Here is a 17,574-nt window from a genome sequence, read left to right as displayed (position 1 = left end):
ACTTGCGAGAAAGCCATCGCTTGGACTCACACCAGCCTACATAGGCCTTCCAGACCCTGTAATAAATCACCCTAGAGACCGGTTTCCTGGCTCTGATTAGGGTAGAGATTACTTTCTGAGACAGACCTCTACCCCTGAGAATCAGGGATTCAGCTTCCAGGCCGTCAAATTTAGATGCCGTAAGGCAGGGTGGAGGATCGGACCTTGCGATAGCAGGTCTGGCCGTAGAGGAAGAGTCCAAGGGTCTCCCACTACCATCCTTAAGATTAGTGAGTACCATGCCCTTCTGGGCCATGCTGGAGCTACCAGGATGACTGGTATGTGCTCCACCCGGATCCTGCGCAGCAGGCGGGGTAGTAACTGGAGCGGGGGAAACGCATAAAGAAGTTTGAACCGATGCCAAGGGCAAACCAACGCATCGGTTCCGCAGGCCATCGGATCCCTTGAGCGGGACATGAACCTGTCTAGCTTCTTGTTGAGTCTCGATGCCATGATATCCACGTCCGGCACTCCCCATCTTTGGCAGAGTGCTTGAAAGATTTGTGGATGCAGAGACCATTCCCCCGGCAAAAGAGTCTGGCGGCTTAAGAAGTCCGCCTGAAAGTTGTCCACTCCTGGAATGAATATTGCCGATATGCAGGGCACATGAGCCTCTGCCCATAGGAGAATCAAGCTCACCTCTCTCTGAGCGGCTTGACTCCTGGTTCCCCCTTGGTGATTTATGTATGCCACGGCCGTGGCATTGTCTGATTGAATTCTCACCGGGAACCCCTGCAATTTTGACGTCCAAGCCCTGAGGGCTAGTCGAGCAGCTCTGAGCTCCAAGATGTTGATGGGCAACTGCTTCTCTGGCGTTGCCCAAGTACCTTGGCGAGTGCAACCATCCAAAATTGCTCCCCAGCCCGTCAGGCTGGCGTCTGTGGTCACTATCTTCCAAGCCACTGGGCTGAAAGACTTCCCCTTCAGTAGATTCTGAGGGTCTAACCACCAACACAGACTTTGTCGGACTCTTGATGAGAGCGGCAACGGGATATCCAAGGCCTGTGGCCTTCTGCTCCATGCTGACAGGATGGCTGCCTGCAGGATGCGAGTGTGGCTCTGGGCGTATGGTACCGCCTCGAATGTGGCCACCATCTTGCCTAGTAACCTCATACATAGGCGAATAGTCGGTTCCTTCTTGCTTAGAACCAGTAGGATTAATTCCTTGATGGCTTTGACCTTCCTCAGAGGTAGAAACACTCTTTGTTGTTCTGTGTCTAATCTCATGCCGAGATATTCCAACTGCCTTGTGGGCAGGAAAGCTGACTTTTCTCGATTTAAGACCCAGCCGAACTTCTTGAGGTATTGGACCGTGAGGGCCACTGCTCGCTCCAAGCCGGGAGACGAGTGATCTATGACTAGGAGGTCGTCCAGGTATGCTAGGATCGTGACCCCTTGGATCCTTAGTTTGGCTAGGATTGGAGCTAGGACCTTCGTGAACACCCGGGGGGCCGTAGCCAACCCGAAGGGAAGCGCCACGAATTGGAAGTGACGCGAAGCCACCATGAAGCGTAGATATCTTTGATGTGGCTGATAAATTGGAAGATGAAGGTAGGCATCCTTTATGTCTATGGACGCCATGAAGTCGTCCTTTTGGAGTGTGGTAGCTGCTGACCGCACGGATTCCATCCGAAATGAGCGGATCTTTAGGTATGTATTTACCATCTTTAGGTCCAAAATTGGCCTGACATCTCCATTGGACTTCGGGATGATGAATAGGTTGGAGTAGAAACCTAGCCCCTGTTCCAGGACTGGTACCTCTACTATTACTTCCTGGGAAAGTAGATGATTTAATGCCGACATTAATGCGGCTCCTTTCTCCGGATCGTTTGGAATCCTCGACTCCTGGAAATGAAGAGGAGGAAACCTTAGGAAATCTAATTTGTAGCCCGTGGCCACGGAAGACCGTACCCACTCGTCGGGAATGCTGGCTTCCCAAACCTCTGAAAAGAGTCGCAGCCTTCCCCCACCTTCGTGGGTGGGGGCGTCCCTTCATAAGGTCGGCTTGGGGGCTGGTTTTGCTGGTTTGCGAACCCACTGCTTTCTGCCTCTAGCAGCCTGTCCTTGTGATTTGCTGTTGAAGCCGAAGTTTGCTTTCGCAGGAGGCCGTCGATACTGTTTGGCATTAGAGGGCCCCTGCCCAGGGGAGTACTGTCGTTTAAACGCAGGCCCCTGAAACTTCCTCTTAGTTGGCAAGAGAGTACTTTTGCCATTTGAAATGGTTTGAATGTATTTATCTAGGTCTTCTCCGAAGAGTCGTCCTCCATGGAAGGGGAACCCTACCAGGAGCTTCTTGCATGGGGGCTCGGCCTCCCAGCTTTTTAACCATAAGAGTCTTCTCATATGGATAAGGGATAACGATAAAACGTGACGCTTGCTGGATAGAATCCTTAATTGCGTCTACTGTAAAACATATGGCCCTAGGGACATCTGAAAATTCTTCTGCCTGCTGGGCAGGAATAAGTTTAAGCATCTGCTTAACTTGATCCGATAATGCTTGAGCAACCCCAATCGCAGCCACGGCTGGCTGTACTACTGCCCCTGCAGTAGTGAAGGAGTTCTTAAGTAGTGCTTCCAAGCGTTTATCAACTGGATCCTTGAATACCTGTATGTTTTCTACAGGGCATGTTAATGATTTGTTAATACATGAGATGGCTGCGTCCACTGTAGGAGTAGCCCATTTCTTGGAAAATTTATCTTCCATAGGATATAGGGCAGAGAATCTTTTAGGTGGTAAGAAGATTTTATCTGGCTTGTTCCAATCTTGGAACAAAACTCCCTCTAGTAGAGGGTGGATCGGAAATACTGCATTGCTTTGAGGCGCCCTCAGTGAGCCCAAAGCTGAAACCGTAGATACCTGGAGATCTGGTACTGGCAAGTTGAATGCATTATGGACCAAATCCGTTAAGGCTTGAATCCACCAGCTCTCCCCTTGGGAGACTGCTCCAGACTCCTCTGTATCCGGATCTTCGATCCCTGAACCTACTTGGTCCTTGTCCAAGAGGTCGTCCAATTCCCATGAGGAAAGGACCTCCTCTTCTGAGGGTCCGCGCTCGGGCGACGGAGATCTAATCCGTTTACTGCCCCGCATAGCTGTGGCTATCATTTTTCCCATTCTTTTCTCCATCTCTCTTAAAGAGGTGAGTAATACCTTGTCCGTGACCATCTTAGGGTTGGACTGACCTGCGCCAGCTCCAGCCCCAGATCCCGATGGCCCCAAGGCTCCCTGTGGGGAAAGCAGCGGCATAACTTTGTCCGAGACCTCAGACTCTCTGGGGGAATCCCCACCTCTTGTACCCTCTGACCCGGATGCCATGGTACAATACCGAGGTACACCTGCTACCTATTGGTATTTGGAACTATAAAAGTTAATTGCCCAAACACCTGTTTGGGGGATAAAAAAATGCTTCCTCTCCCCTAGATGACTTTTTTTTTTTTTTTTTCGTTTTTGTTTCAAATCCAGGAAAGAAAAAACATTCTGTCCCCCTGAGTAGTATTGCAAAGAAAAACTATGAGATGGAAAAGAAACAGCCTATTTCTAGGCTTGAAAAACAGTCTTCTGAAGACTGCAATATCCTTTCTGGCCACTGTGTGTCCTCGGCGCCCCGTGCTGCCGCTCTGGTCTTTCTTCCCCAGTTCCAAAGTATTGAATGGAACAAACAAGGAAGGGCCGCCCCTTCCTTAAGCCACTGACCCGCCCTTCCCCCCCCAGCAATCTCAAACAGGAAATGCCCCTCCCGACAGGGGGGGGGGGGGGTTTGGGAGGAAGGGACCTCTCTGCTCCAGCAAACTGCAGCCTGCAGCCTGGAACCACGAGGAGGTCAGCGTTTTGCCTGCTTTGCAGGCTCTGAGGAGGAAGACTGAATGGAGCATCGCCTGGAGGCTTGCAGGTAAGCACAGCTCTCTGACACACACATATACTTTTATATCACACAGGCCCCACTCAATGCTTTTCCAACACTACAAGGGAGGTCACATCTTATGGGGAATAATACATATAGAGCCATCCTATCTTTATGATATGTGACTAGTTTGCCAGATGCAGTGCATAACTTTAGGCATGTCCCCTGTGACCCCCCAGAAAAAAACCTGCTAAGAACCAAGTTCCGCAAGTTTTCCCCTCACTTACCTGCTCCATGCCGCAGGACTTTGCCAAGCAAGAGGCCCAATCTTCCCCCATCTCCGTGGGGATGTCTAGACCTTCAGGCCCTGGGTTCCTATGAAGGATCCACTGTCCTGGGCCCATATAGCACCCTGGCAACAGAAAACATTAGGCACCCAAAGGTTTCTAAGTTCTGGGCCCAGGGTCCAGCTCTCTAAAAAGAAAAGCATTATGGGCTATACCCCAAGGGTTTGGGGTCCGGTTACTGACCACTTTAGCGCTGAGGCTTTTTTGGACAGAACCGGTAGCTCACCTAATCCCAAGGATGCGGAGGCAAGCTAAACCATGACTAACACCTAAGACACTGGCGTAAAAACTGAGGTACTCCTCCTATGGGAGGGGGTTATATAGGGAGGGGCATTTCCTGTTTGAGATTGCCAGTGTCAACACCTGAAGGTACTCCATATAACCCATATAGTAATGAATATGCCGCTCTGTGTCCCGTGATGTACGATAAAGAAACCTGGCCGGGTCCTTTAGCTGCCTAAAGGTCCGGGGCTTAAGTGGTTAATAAAGTAAGTATCACTGCTTCATACCTGGGACTATGGTCAACCTTTCTTGAACCATTGGCTCTTATTCAGGCTGCGGACTGGACCTGCATTGGAGCCTACAAACCATTGCAACAACGATCACAGTGAATTGCAGATGCACATGCAGACTACCAAGCCCCATACACACAGGCCAAATATCGGCAGAAAGCAGCCGGTACAGTTGTTTTGGCCCATGTGTACAGCTGCCTGTCCGACAGAAGCTGATCTTATGGCTGACTTCTGTTGAACGAGTATGCTAAAAAAAAAACCTGACCAGCATTCAGCACTGGCAGCCGACCAGTGTGTTCTGGGAGGGGGTCCCTGTCAGAATACAATGGCACAGAGGGGAGGGGGAGATGGCTGCACCAACATCACTTGTGTTAGTACAGCGATCTGTCGATTTTAGCCCACAGAGTTGAACGGAAAAAAAAGTGTACGAAGCTTGAAGGCTAAAGTTTTTTTACCTTCATGCATTCTATGTATAAAGGTAAAAAAATAATAAAAATAACTCCAGTGTACAGCTCCCTTCTCAGCCCCCTAATCCTTATCTAAGCCCGCTCTCAATCCAGCGAAGTGCAAGAAACCCGAGGCTCTCCTGGGTCTCTCCCTTCCGGTTGGCTGGGATGCAGCAGGAGCCATTGACTCCCGCTCCATGTACGCCAAAAGCCAGCTTGGGAGCAAGCACACACCCAAGTGCCCCCACAGCAAGCAGCTTGTTATGGGGGCACTCAGCAAGGAGGAGAGGCCCACAGCACCAGCAGGAGACCCAAGAAGAGAAGGATTGGGATTGCTCTGTGCAGAACCACTGCACAGAGCAGGCAATTATAACATGCTTGCTATTTATTTTTTAATAAAAATCATTTCCCTTTACAATCATTTTAAGAGTCCCCCTGCTGCAGTGGTAGATGAGCCCTGCATTTTATTAATTCACAGATTGCTGGCACAGCCGTGTCGAATTCAAATAATGACAGGAACCAGAGCAGGACCGCTGGTGTTGAGGGTCGCAGACTGACCAGGATACATGTTACACCTTAAATATGGGTGCAATATAAAACATGGTTAGAAAGCTGGAATTCTCTTTAAAAACACATCAGCGTCAATTATAATAATAATAATAAAAAATAAAAAGTCTTACTTTGAATTGCCATCGTTTGTAAAAGCCGATCCGCAACTTCCTGTGGAAACACTGCGGCATCTTGTAAACAAAACGTTCCATCGGGTCTCTCCCTGCAAAACTTTTCCAGGTTGGAGCTCAAGTAGTGCAGAGTTATATCAACTAATGAATTGGGAGAGGCTTCCTCCTAGGAGAAGGACACATGGAGAGAAACATTACAATGCTTTTCCATAGAAGTCTAAAGTGATCTTTGAAAAGAAAACATAAAAATGTTGAAAAATGGATGGAGAGCCCAGCGAATGAGGAAACGACTGAACCCAACCTAAATAAATAACTAGGTGTACAGGGTTTTTATATCTGAACACCAGGGGGCAGATTCAGAAAGAGATACGCCGTCGTATCTCCTGATACGCCGTCGTATCTCTGCGTTCCGTCGGTCGTATCTATGCGCCCGATTCATAGAATCAGGTTCCGCATAGATATCCCTAAGATCCGACAGGTGTAAGTGACTTACACCGTCGGATCTTAGGCTGCAATTCCAGGCCGGCCTCTAGGTGGCGTTTCGTTTTTTTTTTTACGCGACGAATATGCAAATGAGGATTTACGCCGATTCAGAAACGAACGACCGCCCGGCGCATTTTTTGGCCGTCGTTCCTGCGCTGTGTTTTGAAATTTTACGTCTTTTGCGTAAGTCGATTCAGAAAAGAGCTGGACGTAAGTTACACTCACGTCGAAACCAATGACGTCCTTGCGACATCATTTGGAGCAATGCACGCTGGGAAAGTTTACGGACGGCGCATGCGCAGTTCGTTCGGCGCGGGGACTGATTAAACGCCCCCTACCCGGCAAATTTGAATTCCGCTGGGGGATTTACGATACGCCGCCGCAACTTTACAGGCAAGTGCTTTCTGAATAAAGCACTTGCCTGAAAAACTTGCGGCGGCGTAACGTAAATCAGATAGGTCAGTAGATCTTTAGATCCGCGTAACCTATCTGAATCTGCCCCCAGGAATTCTCTTTCACATCTAAAATTCACCGTAGTAGCCTGTGCTACATACAGCCGGGGCTGGTCATCTCCGGGTGCTTCTTAGGTGACCCTTCTTCAGTCAGGTTCATTTACAAAAAAAATGGGGTGGAAAATCTGGTGCAGCTCTGCAAAGAAAATCAATCGGCTTCCAGGTTTGATTGACAAATAACAACTTAAAGTGGTTGTAAACCCTTACAGACCAATTTTACCTACAGATAAGACTAGGTTAAGGCTTACCTGTAGATGCGAGAAATATCTCCTAAACCTCCACAGTTTAAGAGATACTTACACTGGAGGCTTGCGGCGATGTGTACGGCTTATGCTCCGTAGACAACAGCGCAGGCGCACTTTAGAAATGACGATCGTGCCATTTCTAAAGGAGGACGTGCCAAGACTGACGGATACCACGCGAGTGACGTCATCGCAGCTCCGGCTAATCACAGCGACGGATCCTCCATACCCAGAAGTAAATAAGACGACATGTCGTTGGCCATTGATGTGTCGGGCACCGCAGCATGGGTTCAATCCCAGGTGAGTATTACATAATGAGCTAGTATGCTATGTATACTAGCTCATTATGCCTTTGTCTTGCAGGTGTTAGTTCCCCCCCCCCCCCCAAAAAAAAGTGGGTTTACAACCACTAACAAGCTGAAGTTAGAAGCGGATTGGTTTCTATGTAGAACTGCACCAGAGATTTTTCACTCTCCAGTCTTAGTAAATCAACCCCAGTGTCGTGTCACTCACTCAGCACCTCCACCATTCAGAGAACAGCTTGTATTTTTTCCCCCCCATTATGGCATTCTGTGATTGGAGGTGGTTGAAATCATAACAAATCCTGGAGTTCAACTTTCAGTTTTTGTTCATCAAGTGGAGAGGGAGAAGGAGAGGCGCATTCACACTGGTCTGTTGCACTTCCCTTGTGGTGTTCAAAATCTTGATACCTGCATTTTTGGTCAGAAAAACACACACACACACACACACACACACACAAAACCAGAACGAAACGAGAATCAGCTTTGATCGGGTCTTGGATCTAGGAACCCGGTTTACAGAACACTTAAACGGCGCCAAATTTTATAAAAAAAAAAAAAGGAATGACAACATTCAAGACAGCCAAACTTGGCGTTTTAAATGCTTTCAAGTGCAAAGAAGGGATTTTGGGTCTTCTTGACCCCTGTGTCCCTCTATAAAGAGTACCTGTTACTGCCTATTACTGTCACAAGGGATGTTTACATTCCTCCTGACAGGAGTAAAAGTGATCAGAAAATATTTTCTCAAAAGGGACAGCGTAAAAAAGAAAAGGTGCGGGGGGGCTGTGTAACGTAAAGGAGTCCAGAGGTGCGGAGGGGCTGTGTAACGTAAAGGAGTCCAGAGGTGCGGGGGGGCTGTGTAACGTAAAGGAGTCCAGAGGTGCGGGGGGGCTGTGTAACGTAAAGGAGTCCAGAGGTGCGGAGGGGCTGTGTAACGTAAAGGAGTCCAGAGGTGCGGGGGGGCTGTGTAACGTAAAGGAGTCCAGAGGTGCGGGGGGGGGCTGTGTAACGTAAAGGAGTCCAGAGGTGCTGTGTAACGAAAAGGAGTCCAGAGGGGCGGGGACTGTGTAACGAAAAGGAGTCCAGAGGGGCGGGGGCTGTGTAACGTAAAGAATACCAGAGGTGCGGGGGGCTGTGTAACAGTATCTTCATTTATTAGCAGGTGAATGCGGCCCTCCGTGCATTTACATACAATAAATACGGCTCTTAAGTGGAAAAAGGTTGCTGACCCCTGCCCTTTGGACTAAGACTGGATGTCATTAAAGTTCATGTGCGTGTGTCCCAATACTTTTGACAACCTAGTGAATGTATCTGTATTTAGCAGCTTGCCTGGAGTGCTGCATTACAAGCTGGCCTTCCCAGTTGTATTACTTTAACTTTCCTTTGCTCTGCCTCTGTTTGCCTGCAGAGTAAACAGTAGAAGCTCTGGGTAAGCTCTGGGTAAGCTCTGGGTAAGCTCCAAGTCACTCTGATTTGAATCACACAAGGCTGAAGACTGTAACCCTGCCAAGAGGCAACAGAGCCAGATGATCAGCTACGGTACTTAGAGACCCGGCAATGCATTGGACAATCAGATGACCTAAAGAGTGTATGGCAGGGGTCACACCTGTGACTATTGGACTTTCCTACTCCCCCCCCCTTCTTTCTATGCTGGTCAGCAAAACCTCTTCCTTCCCTCCCGTCTCCTTGCATTGCAGGATAACCAACCTCTAAACATAGAAGGTTTTATTTTCTGATTCTACCAATAAAAAGTTAGGATAAAGGCGGGATGGATCCATGCTTTCATGTTTACACCAATTTCTGACCCGACCATCTGAATGTCGCAGCTGAAATCGACGCTCATCAGACCAGGCAATGTTTTTTCAATCTTCTATTTTCCAGTTTTGGTGATCCTGTACCAATTGTAGCCTCAGATTCATGTTCTTAGCTGACAGGAGCGGCACCCAGTGTGGTCTTCTGCTGCTGTAGCCCATCTGCTTCAAGGTTTGATTCTGCATACCTTGGTTGTAACGAGTGGTAATTCGAGTTACTGTTGCCTTTCTATTATCTTGAACCAGTCTGCCCATTCTCCTCTGACATCAAGAAGGCATTTTCCTCCACACAACTGCCGCTCACTGGATATTTTCTATTTTTTAGACCATTCTCTGTAAACCCTAGAGATGGTTGTGTGTGAAAATCCCAGTAAATCAGTAGTTTTTAAAATACTCAGACCAGCCCATCTGGCACCAACACCCACGCCTTGTTCAAAGTCCCCTCCCCCCCCTGTTCCCCCCTCAGTTTGAACTTCAGCAAATAGTCTTCACCACGTCTAGATGCCTAAATGCGTTGAGTTGCTGCCATGTGATTGTTCAATTTCTTGGTAACACAAATTGCTAATGTGTACCTAACAAAAGTGGCCGGTGAGTGCATATTGTACATTCACATCAGTCCCTGCCCCCAAGGAGCTTACACTCCAAGGTCCCCTATCTCCTATACATGCATACATATAATAGGGCCAATTTAGACTGCAGCCACTTAACCACTTCCATACCGGGCACATATACCCCCCTCCTGACCAGGTGAAATTTCAGCTTCCGGCACTGCGTTGCTTTAACTGACAATTGCGCGGTTGTGCGACGTGGCTCCCAAACAAAATTGGCGTCCTTTTTTCCCCACAAATAGAGCTTTCTTTTGGTGGTATTTGATCACCTCTGCGTTTTTTTTTTTGCGCACTATAAAACAAAAAAAGCAACAATTTTGAAAAAAAATTCAATATTTTTTACTTGTTGCTATAATAAATAGCCAAATTTTTTTTTTCAAAATTTTTTTTTCTCAGTTTAGGTCGATACGTATTCTTCTACATATTTTTGGTAAAAAAAAAAAAAAAAAAAATCGCAATAAGCGCTTACAAAATATGGGACAGAATTATTATTATTTTTTTTTTTTTTTTACTAGTAATGGCGGCGATCTGCGATTTTTTTATTGGGACTGCGACGTTATGGCGGACACATCGGACACTTTTGACACATTTTTGGCGCCATTCACATTTATACTGCGATCAGTGCTATAAATATGCACTAATTACTGTATAAATGTGACTGGCATTGAAGGGGTTAACACTAGGGGGTGAGGGAGGGGTTAAATGTGTATCCTGGGTGTGTTCTAACTGTGGGGGAAGGGGGGTGACTGGGGTAGGTGACCGATCTGTGTCCCTATGTATAAGAGACACAGATCGGTCTCCTCTGTCCCCTGACAGGACGTGGAGCTCTGTGTTTACACACAGAGCTCCACGTCCCTGCTCTGTCACTGCTGATCGTGGGTGCCTGGCGGACATCGCGACCGCCAGGCACGCGCATCGGCATCTCGGGGACGCGCTGCTCGCGCGCCCCCCAGTGGCCGGAGGATTCCAGGACGTCAATTGACGTCCTGTTGAGTTTCCAGAGCCACTGTGAAGCCGTCATTTTACATGCGGCTGGTATTCAAGTGGTTTACCTACCAGCATTGCATTTGGAACAAGAACATGCAAACTCCATGTAGTTAGTGTCCTGGCCAAGAATTTTAATGGAGGACCCTGATGCTAAACACCCAACAGCGGAAGCTCTTGTTTTTGATACGTACCCTCCCCCCCCCCCCCACTTCTGTCAGACGTTGCCGCAGCAAGGTTCCCTTACCGGGAATGGCGGCGGTGGCACCCGAGAACCGATGGAAACATCGACTGGCGTGCCGACATCACTGGACTCCAGGACAGGTAAATGTCTAATATTAAAAGTCAGCAGCTGCTGTATGTGTAGAGCAGGGATCTTCAAACTACAGCCCTCCAGCTGTTGCAGAACTACAAGTCCCATGAGGCATTGTAACACACTGACATTCACAGACATGACTAGGCATGATGGGAATTGTAGCTCCTGAACAACTGGAGGGCCGTAGTTTGAGGACCCCTGGTGTAGAGCATGTGTAGAGCAGGGTTTGACAAATTTGCTTGGAATCTAGGAGCCAGCTAAAAATTTAGGAGCCAGAAACGTCCCCCGTCCCGACGAGCTTGCGCGCAGAAGCGAACGCATACGTGAGCAGCGCCCACATATGTAAACGTGTTCAAACCACACATGTGAGGTATCGCCACGATTGGTAGAGCGAGAACAATAATTCTAGCCCTAGACCTCCTCTGTAACTCAAAACATGCAACCTGTAGAATTTTTTAAACGTCGCCTATGGAGATTTTTAAGGGTAAAAGTTTGTCGCCATTCCACGACGCAATTTTCAAGCGTGACATGTTGGGTATCAATTTACTCGGCGTAACATTATCTTTCACAAAATAAAAAAAATGGGCTAACTTTACTGGTGGCTTGGTGATTTTTTTCCCAAAAAAGTACGCTTGTAAGACGCGCTGCGCAAATACGGCGTGACAGAAAGTATTGCAACGACCACTATTTTATTCTCTAGGGTGTTCGAATAATATTAATAAATATATATAATATGTTTGAGGGAAGGAGATGGCAGTGAAAACAGGCAGTGGAAGCTCGATTAGCATGGCCGGTTGCTTTGTCATACCAACGGCCACCACAAGATGGCACCAGATCACAGAAGGAACCATAGGCCAGCAGATAGCCGCAAAGCCATGGCCCGATGCGATCGCGCTGCGGGGGCACACAGACGCAGGATACCCCAGCTGTGCCGCCCCAGGCGCCAGGTCGCTAATTCTAGTCGCAATTGCGTCCTGGCGCCCGGGTTTCGTCATACCTGTGTGCAGCTGATGACTTCATTTTTTTTGTACGGGGGCGGAACTCTGCTTTAAAACTAAAAGTGCTGCCCCTTGTACAAACAATTCCAGCACAGCTATAGGAGAATGTGACGAAGATTAGAAATAATCCCACCCTCTTTCCTCCACATGTGCTAGAGCAGTGTTGGCAAACCTGGTGTTTTGGAACTACATTTCCCATGATGCTCATGCACTCTGCAGTGTAGCTGAGCATCATGGGAAATGTAGTTCCAAAACATCTGGGGTGCCAAGGTTCACCAACACTGCTCTAGAGGTTCAAAGAATGGATTTGTAAAAAAAAAAAAAAAAAATGCAAATTGCAGTTATCAGCTCAGATTGCTCACACTGTGCGCTCGAGATGAATTTATAGAAAGAAAAGTATTGCAGTTATTTGTCCAGTGAAGCTGCTGGTACATTCGTTCTGTGAGAATGAGACAGATTCAAACATTTTCCGATTTCCTCCACAGGTGAATGTTATTCATAAAAAACAGGGTGGTTTTGCATAATGCCACACTATGGCCACTAGATGGCGCCAAGGATCTTACATGAGAATTACTTATTTCCTACAATCCTCAGCTCCATCTAATGACCATAATACGGTATTTTCACAAAACACTTTTTTTTTTTTTTTATGAAAAGCATTCAATCTGTAGAAGAAATAGAACATTATTTTTTTGCACCATTCACACAGAAGTGATGTACCAGCAGTTTCACTGGACAAACTGCTTTGCATTTTTTCCCCTATAGATACACCCCCTGAAGTGTGACCAATCAGAGCTGATTCAGCAGAGAGAAGACCCTGCATGACTCACAGTCTATGGTGAAACTGGACAACATGAACAGGCATGCTGGGGAGGGGGGTCAGGAAGCATAGTAATATACACAGCACATACCATGTTGTGGGAAGGAGGGGAGGGGGTCAGGTAGTACAGTCCTCCACTCCACATACCATGGTGGGGGGGGGGGGGATCAGGCAGTACAGCCCCATCCTCTAATATACACAGCATGTACCATGATGTAGGGGGAGGGGGGGGGGTATCAGGTCACGCAGTATAGCCCCCACCTTGAATAAACAAAGCACATACCATTGAGGGGGTGATCTGGTCAGGCCAGACAGGAATATACACAGCACATACCATGTTGTAGTAGTAAAAGGGGGGGGGGGTCCGGGTCAGGTCAGGCAGTACAGTAATATACACAGCACATACCATGTTGTGGGTGGTCAGGTAGTTCAGTAAAATACTCAGCACGTACCATGTGTGTAGCGGGGGGGGGGGGTCAGGTCAGGCAGTACAGTAATATACATAGCACGTACCATGTTGTGTGTGTGGGGGGGGGGGTCAGGCAGTGCAGCAATATACACAGCACGTGCCATGTTGTTGGGGGGGGTCAGGCAGTACAGGAATAGACACAGCCTGTACCATGTTGGGGGGGGGGGGGGGGGGGGGGTCAGGCAGTAAAGGAATATACACAGCCAGTACCATGTTGTAGAGGGTCAGATCTGTCAGTACAGGAATATACACAGCACATACCATGTTGTGTGTGTGTGTGGGGGGGGGGGGGGGTCAGGCAGTACAGTAATATACACAGCACATACCATGTTGTGTGGGGGGGGGGGGGTCAGGTTAGGCAGTACAGTAATATACACAGCACATACCATGTTGTGGGGGGGGGGGGGGGTCAGGTCAGGCAGTACAGGAATATACACAGCACATACCATGTTGTGGGGGGGGGGTCAGGTAGTACAGTAATATACACAGCACATACCATGTTGTGGGGGGGGGGGGGGTCAGGTTAGGCAGTACAGTAATATACACAGCACATACCATGTTGTGGGGGGGGGGGGTCAGGTCATACAGTAATATACACAGCACATACCATGTTGTGGGGGGGGGGGGGGTCAGGTAGTACAGTAATATACACAGCACATACCATGTTGTGGGGGGGGGGGTCAGGTTAGGCAGTACAGTAATATACACAGCACATACCATGTTGTGGGGGGGGGGGGTCAGGTCAGGCAGTACAGTAATATACACAGCACATACCATGTTGTGGGGGGGCGGGGGGGGTCAGGTCAGGCAGTACAGTAATATACACAGCACATACCATGTTGTGGGGATGGGGGTTCAGACAGTACAGTAATATACACACAGCACATACCATGTTGTGGGGATGGGGGGGGGGTTCAGACAGTACAGCCCCCCAATATATACACAGCACTACCATGTTGTGTGGGGGGGGGGTCAGGTCAGGCAGTACAGCCCCCCAATATATACACAGCACATACCATGTTGTGGGGGGTCAGGTAGTACAGCCCCCCAATATATACACACACAGCACATACCATGTTGTGGGGGGGGGGGGTCAGGCAGTACAGCCCCCCAATATATACACAGCACATACCATGTTGTGGCGGGGGTCAGGCAGTACAGCACATACCATGTTGTGGCGGGGGGGGGGGGTAGATAGTACAGCACCCCCAATATATACAGCACATACCATGTTGTGGGGGGGGGGGTCAGGTAGTACAACACCCCCAATATATACAGCACATACCATGTTGTGGGGGGGGGGGGGTCAGGTAGTACAGCACCCCCAATATATACAGCACATACCATGTTGTTGGGAAGGGGGGTGTCAGGCAGTACAGTCCCCCACCTGTAATAAACAGCACCTACAATGTTATGGTAAAGAGGGGTGTTAGGTCACGCAGTGAAGTCCCCCAACTTTAATACACACAGCACGTACCATGTTGTTGAGGGAGATGGAGGGGGGGGGGGTCAGGCAGTAAAGTACGTACCATGTTGTGCCCAGGCCGTGTCCCTGTTGCGCTTCCGGTGTGGCGGACTGCGGCCCGGAGCGGGGCTAAGCTGGCAGGTGTGCGGTGGGGTTCGGGCCCGGGGAGCTGGGCTCGGCCCGCTGTGAAGGTGCAGCCTCCAGCCCGGAGTGGGAGGCCCGGGCACGGCAGGCCGGGAAATGAACGCGTTGCTATGCAACCTCTCTTAAAGGGACCGCATGTTTTGAGAGATGACTGGGGTCAGCCAGGACAGATCCCTGCTTACATAATTCTCTGAGATCTGTCCTTCACATAACACACAGGGCATGAGAGGACCTTCCTCCCTGGGAGCACTGATACAGCTCTGTACCATCTCTCTCTCTCTCTCTCTATATATATATACTGTATATACTCCACACCACAGACACTGTGTACAAGGCAGTCACTGACTGTGTGTGTGTATATATATATACAGTGAGTATAGAAAAGAGTCACCTCCACCTTTAACTGCTTGCCGACCAGCCGCTGCCATTATACTGCGGCAGGTTGGCACAGCTGTGCCAACCGCTGTAGGTGTATGTCAGCTGTAGGGAGCCGATGCGTGTGGCCGGCGGCCGCGATGTCCGCTGGCGACCCGCGATCGCTCCTGAGAGAGCCAGAACGAGGGTCTGTCAATGTAAACAGACAGATCTCCGTTCTGTCAGGGGAGTAGAGCGAGATCTGCTGTTCCTACTGATCAGGAACAGCGATCTCTCTCTACTCCCTGTCAGTTCCCTCCCCCACAATTAGAAACACCCCCCTAGGGAACACTTAACCCCTTAATCGCCCCCTAGTGTTAACCCCATTCCCTGCCAGTGACATTTAGGGCTCAGTCACACTTGCTTCGGCTTCAACACACATTAACGGCTTCAGACACGCTTTGTTAACCCCTTCCCTACCCGCCTATAGTCATATGACGTCGGCAGGTGGGATCTCTCATCCTGGGCGGGTGTCATATGATGTCAACGGCTTGCCATCGGTGTAGGGGGCGCGCGTGCCCACTGCGTCACTCGGTGGCCGAGATGTCTGCCGGGCACCCGCAATTGCTCGTCACAAAGCAGAGACGTGGATCTGTGTGTGTAAACACAGACATCCACGTCCTGTCAGGGGAGAGAAGACAGATTGTGTGTTCCTAATATATAGGAACACCGATCAGTCTCCTCCCCAAGTCAGTCCCCTCCCCCCACAGTTAGAATCCATCCCTAGGTAACACATTTAACCCTCTCATCGCCCCCTAGTGTTAACTCCTTCTCTGCCAGTGACATTTATACAGTAATCAGGGCATATTTATAGCACTGATTACTGCATAATTGTCAATGTCCCAAAAAAGTGTCCGATGTGTCCGCCGCAATGCCACAGTCACAATAAAAATCGCAGATTGCTGCTTTTACTAGTAAAAAAAAAAATATTATTATAAAAATGACATAAATCTTTCCAATAATTTGTAGGGGCTATAACTTTTGCGCAAACCAATCAATATACGCTTATTGCGTTTTTTTTTTACCAAAAATACGTAGAAGAATATATATTGGCCTAAACTGATAAATAATTTTTTTTCCGCAGAGGTGATCAAATACTACCAAAAGAAAGCTCTATTTGTGGGAAAAAGGACATCAATTTTGTTTGTGTACAACGTTGCACGACCGCGCAACTGTCAGTTAAAGCGAGCATCGCTGTTTCGCAAAAAATGGCCTGGTCATTAAGGGGGTAAATCCTTCCGGGGCTGAAGTGGTTAAAATAATCATACTGTGTTGCTTTGCAGCCTGAAAGGAAGACAGACACAGTTTGTGTTGTATCCAGCTGTATTTACCAAGTGCAACTTATATTGTCCAAGTGAAAGATATGACACCAACAGGTCAGAAAAAATAAATAAAAAAACAAAATCACTGAGTTGGAAAAAGTATCACCCCCTTGTGTCAGTATTTTGTTGAACTACCTTTTGCTGTAATTACAGCCTTTAGTCTGTTGGGATGTGTCTACTAACTTTACACATCTAGGCCCAGATTCACAGAGAGCAGGGCGCACATTACGCCGCCGTAGAGCAAACACTGTATGCTACGCCAGCGCAGCGCAGAGAGGCAAGCATTGCATTCAGCAAGCCAGTGCTCCCAACGCTGCACCAGCGTGGTATGGGTTTCGAAGGCGCACGTCGGCGTAGGTGGAAGTGGGCGTGAACCCATGCAAATGAGGCGTGACCCCATGCAAATGATGAGCGCCAGACAGGTACGTATCACGAACTGCTCATGCGCCGTGACGTGGACGCAAGCACAGCACCCCCCATGCGCCTGCTCACAACCACGCCAGCACAACTGCCTAAGCTACGCCGGATCCCTGCGTACGCCGTGAACATAACGTACGCCCAGCCAGACACACGTCCAACGCACAATACGCCGGCTTGTGTTCTCTGATGCAGACCTGTGCATGTCTGTTGCTGGGTTGCACCTCCTTTATGGGGAATAACTTTACGCCGGACGTACAACTTACGCGCATCTCGCCTAGCATGCGCCGGGCACACGCACGTTTGTGAATTTCTGTATTTCCCTCATTTGCATGTTTAAATGGCTAATCAATGGGAGTGGCACCATGCGCCCAGCCTAAATGTGCGCCCACCCTATGTCGCAT

General features: G+C 48.7%; 1 protein-coding gene across 1 annotated transcript in view; it reads right to left on the bottom strand.

Annotated features, from left to right (window-relative positions):
- The window catches only part of ZYG11B (zyg-11 family member B, cell cycle regulator), a 61,711-nt gene extending 46,570 nt beyond the window's left edge, over positions 1–15,141 (bottom strand). The window contains exons 1-2 of the mRNA XM_040360452.1: positions 14,938–15,141; positions 5,867–6,032 (exon numbers count right to left, since the gene is read on the bottom strand). Of these exons, the coding sequence (XP_040216386.1) occupies positions 5,867–6,032; positions 14,938–14,940 (169 nt within the window). The 5' untranslated portion in view covers positions 14,941–15,141. The remainder of the gene's footprint in view (positions 1–5,866; positions 6,033–14,937) is intronic.
- Between the last annotated feature and the right edge of the window lie 2,433 nt (positions 15,142–17,574).

Source organism: Rana temporaria, chromosome 7 (assembly GCF_905171775.1).
Source record: "Rana temporaria chromosome 7, aRanTem1.1, whole genome shotgun sequence".
NCBI classification, from domain to species: Eukaryota; Metazoa; Chordata; class Amphibia; order Anura; family Ranidae; genus Rana; species Rana temporaria.
This window is presented reverse-complemented; position numbering and strand designations above follow the sequence as displayed.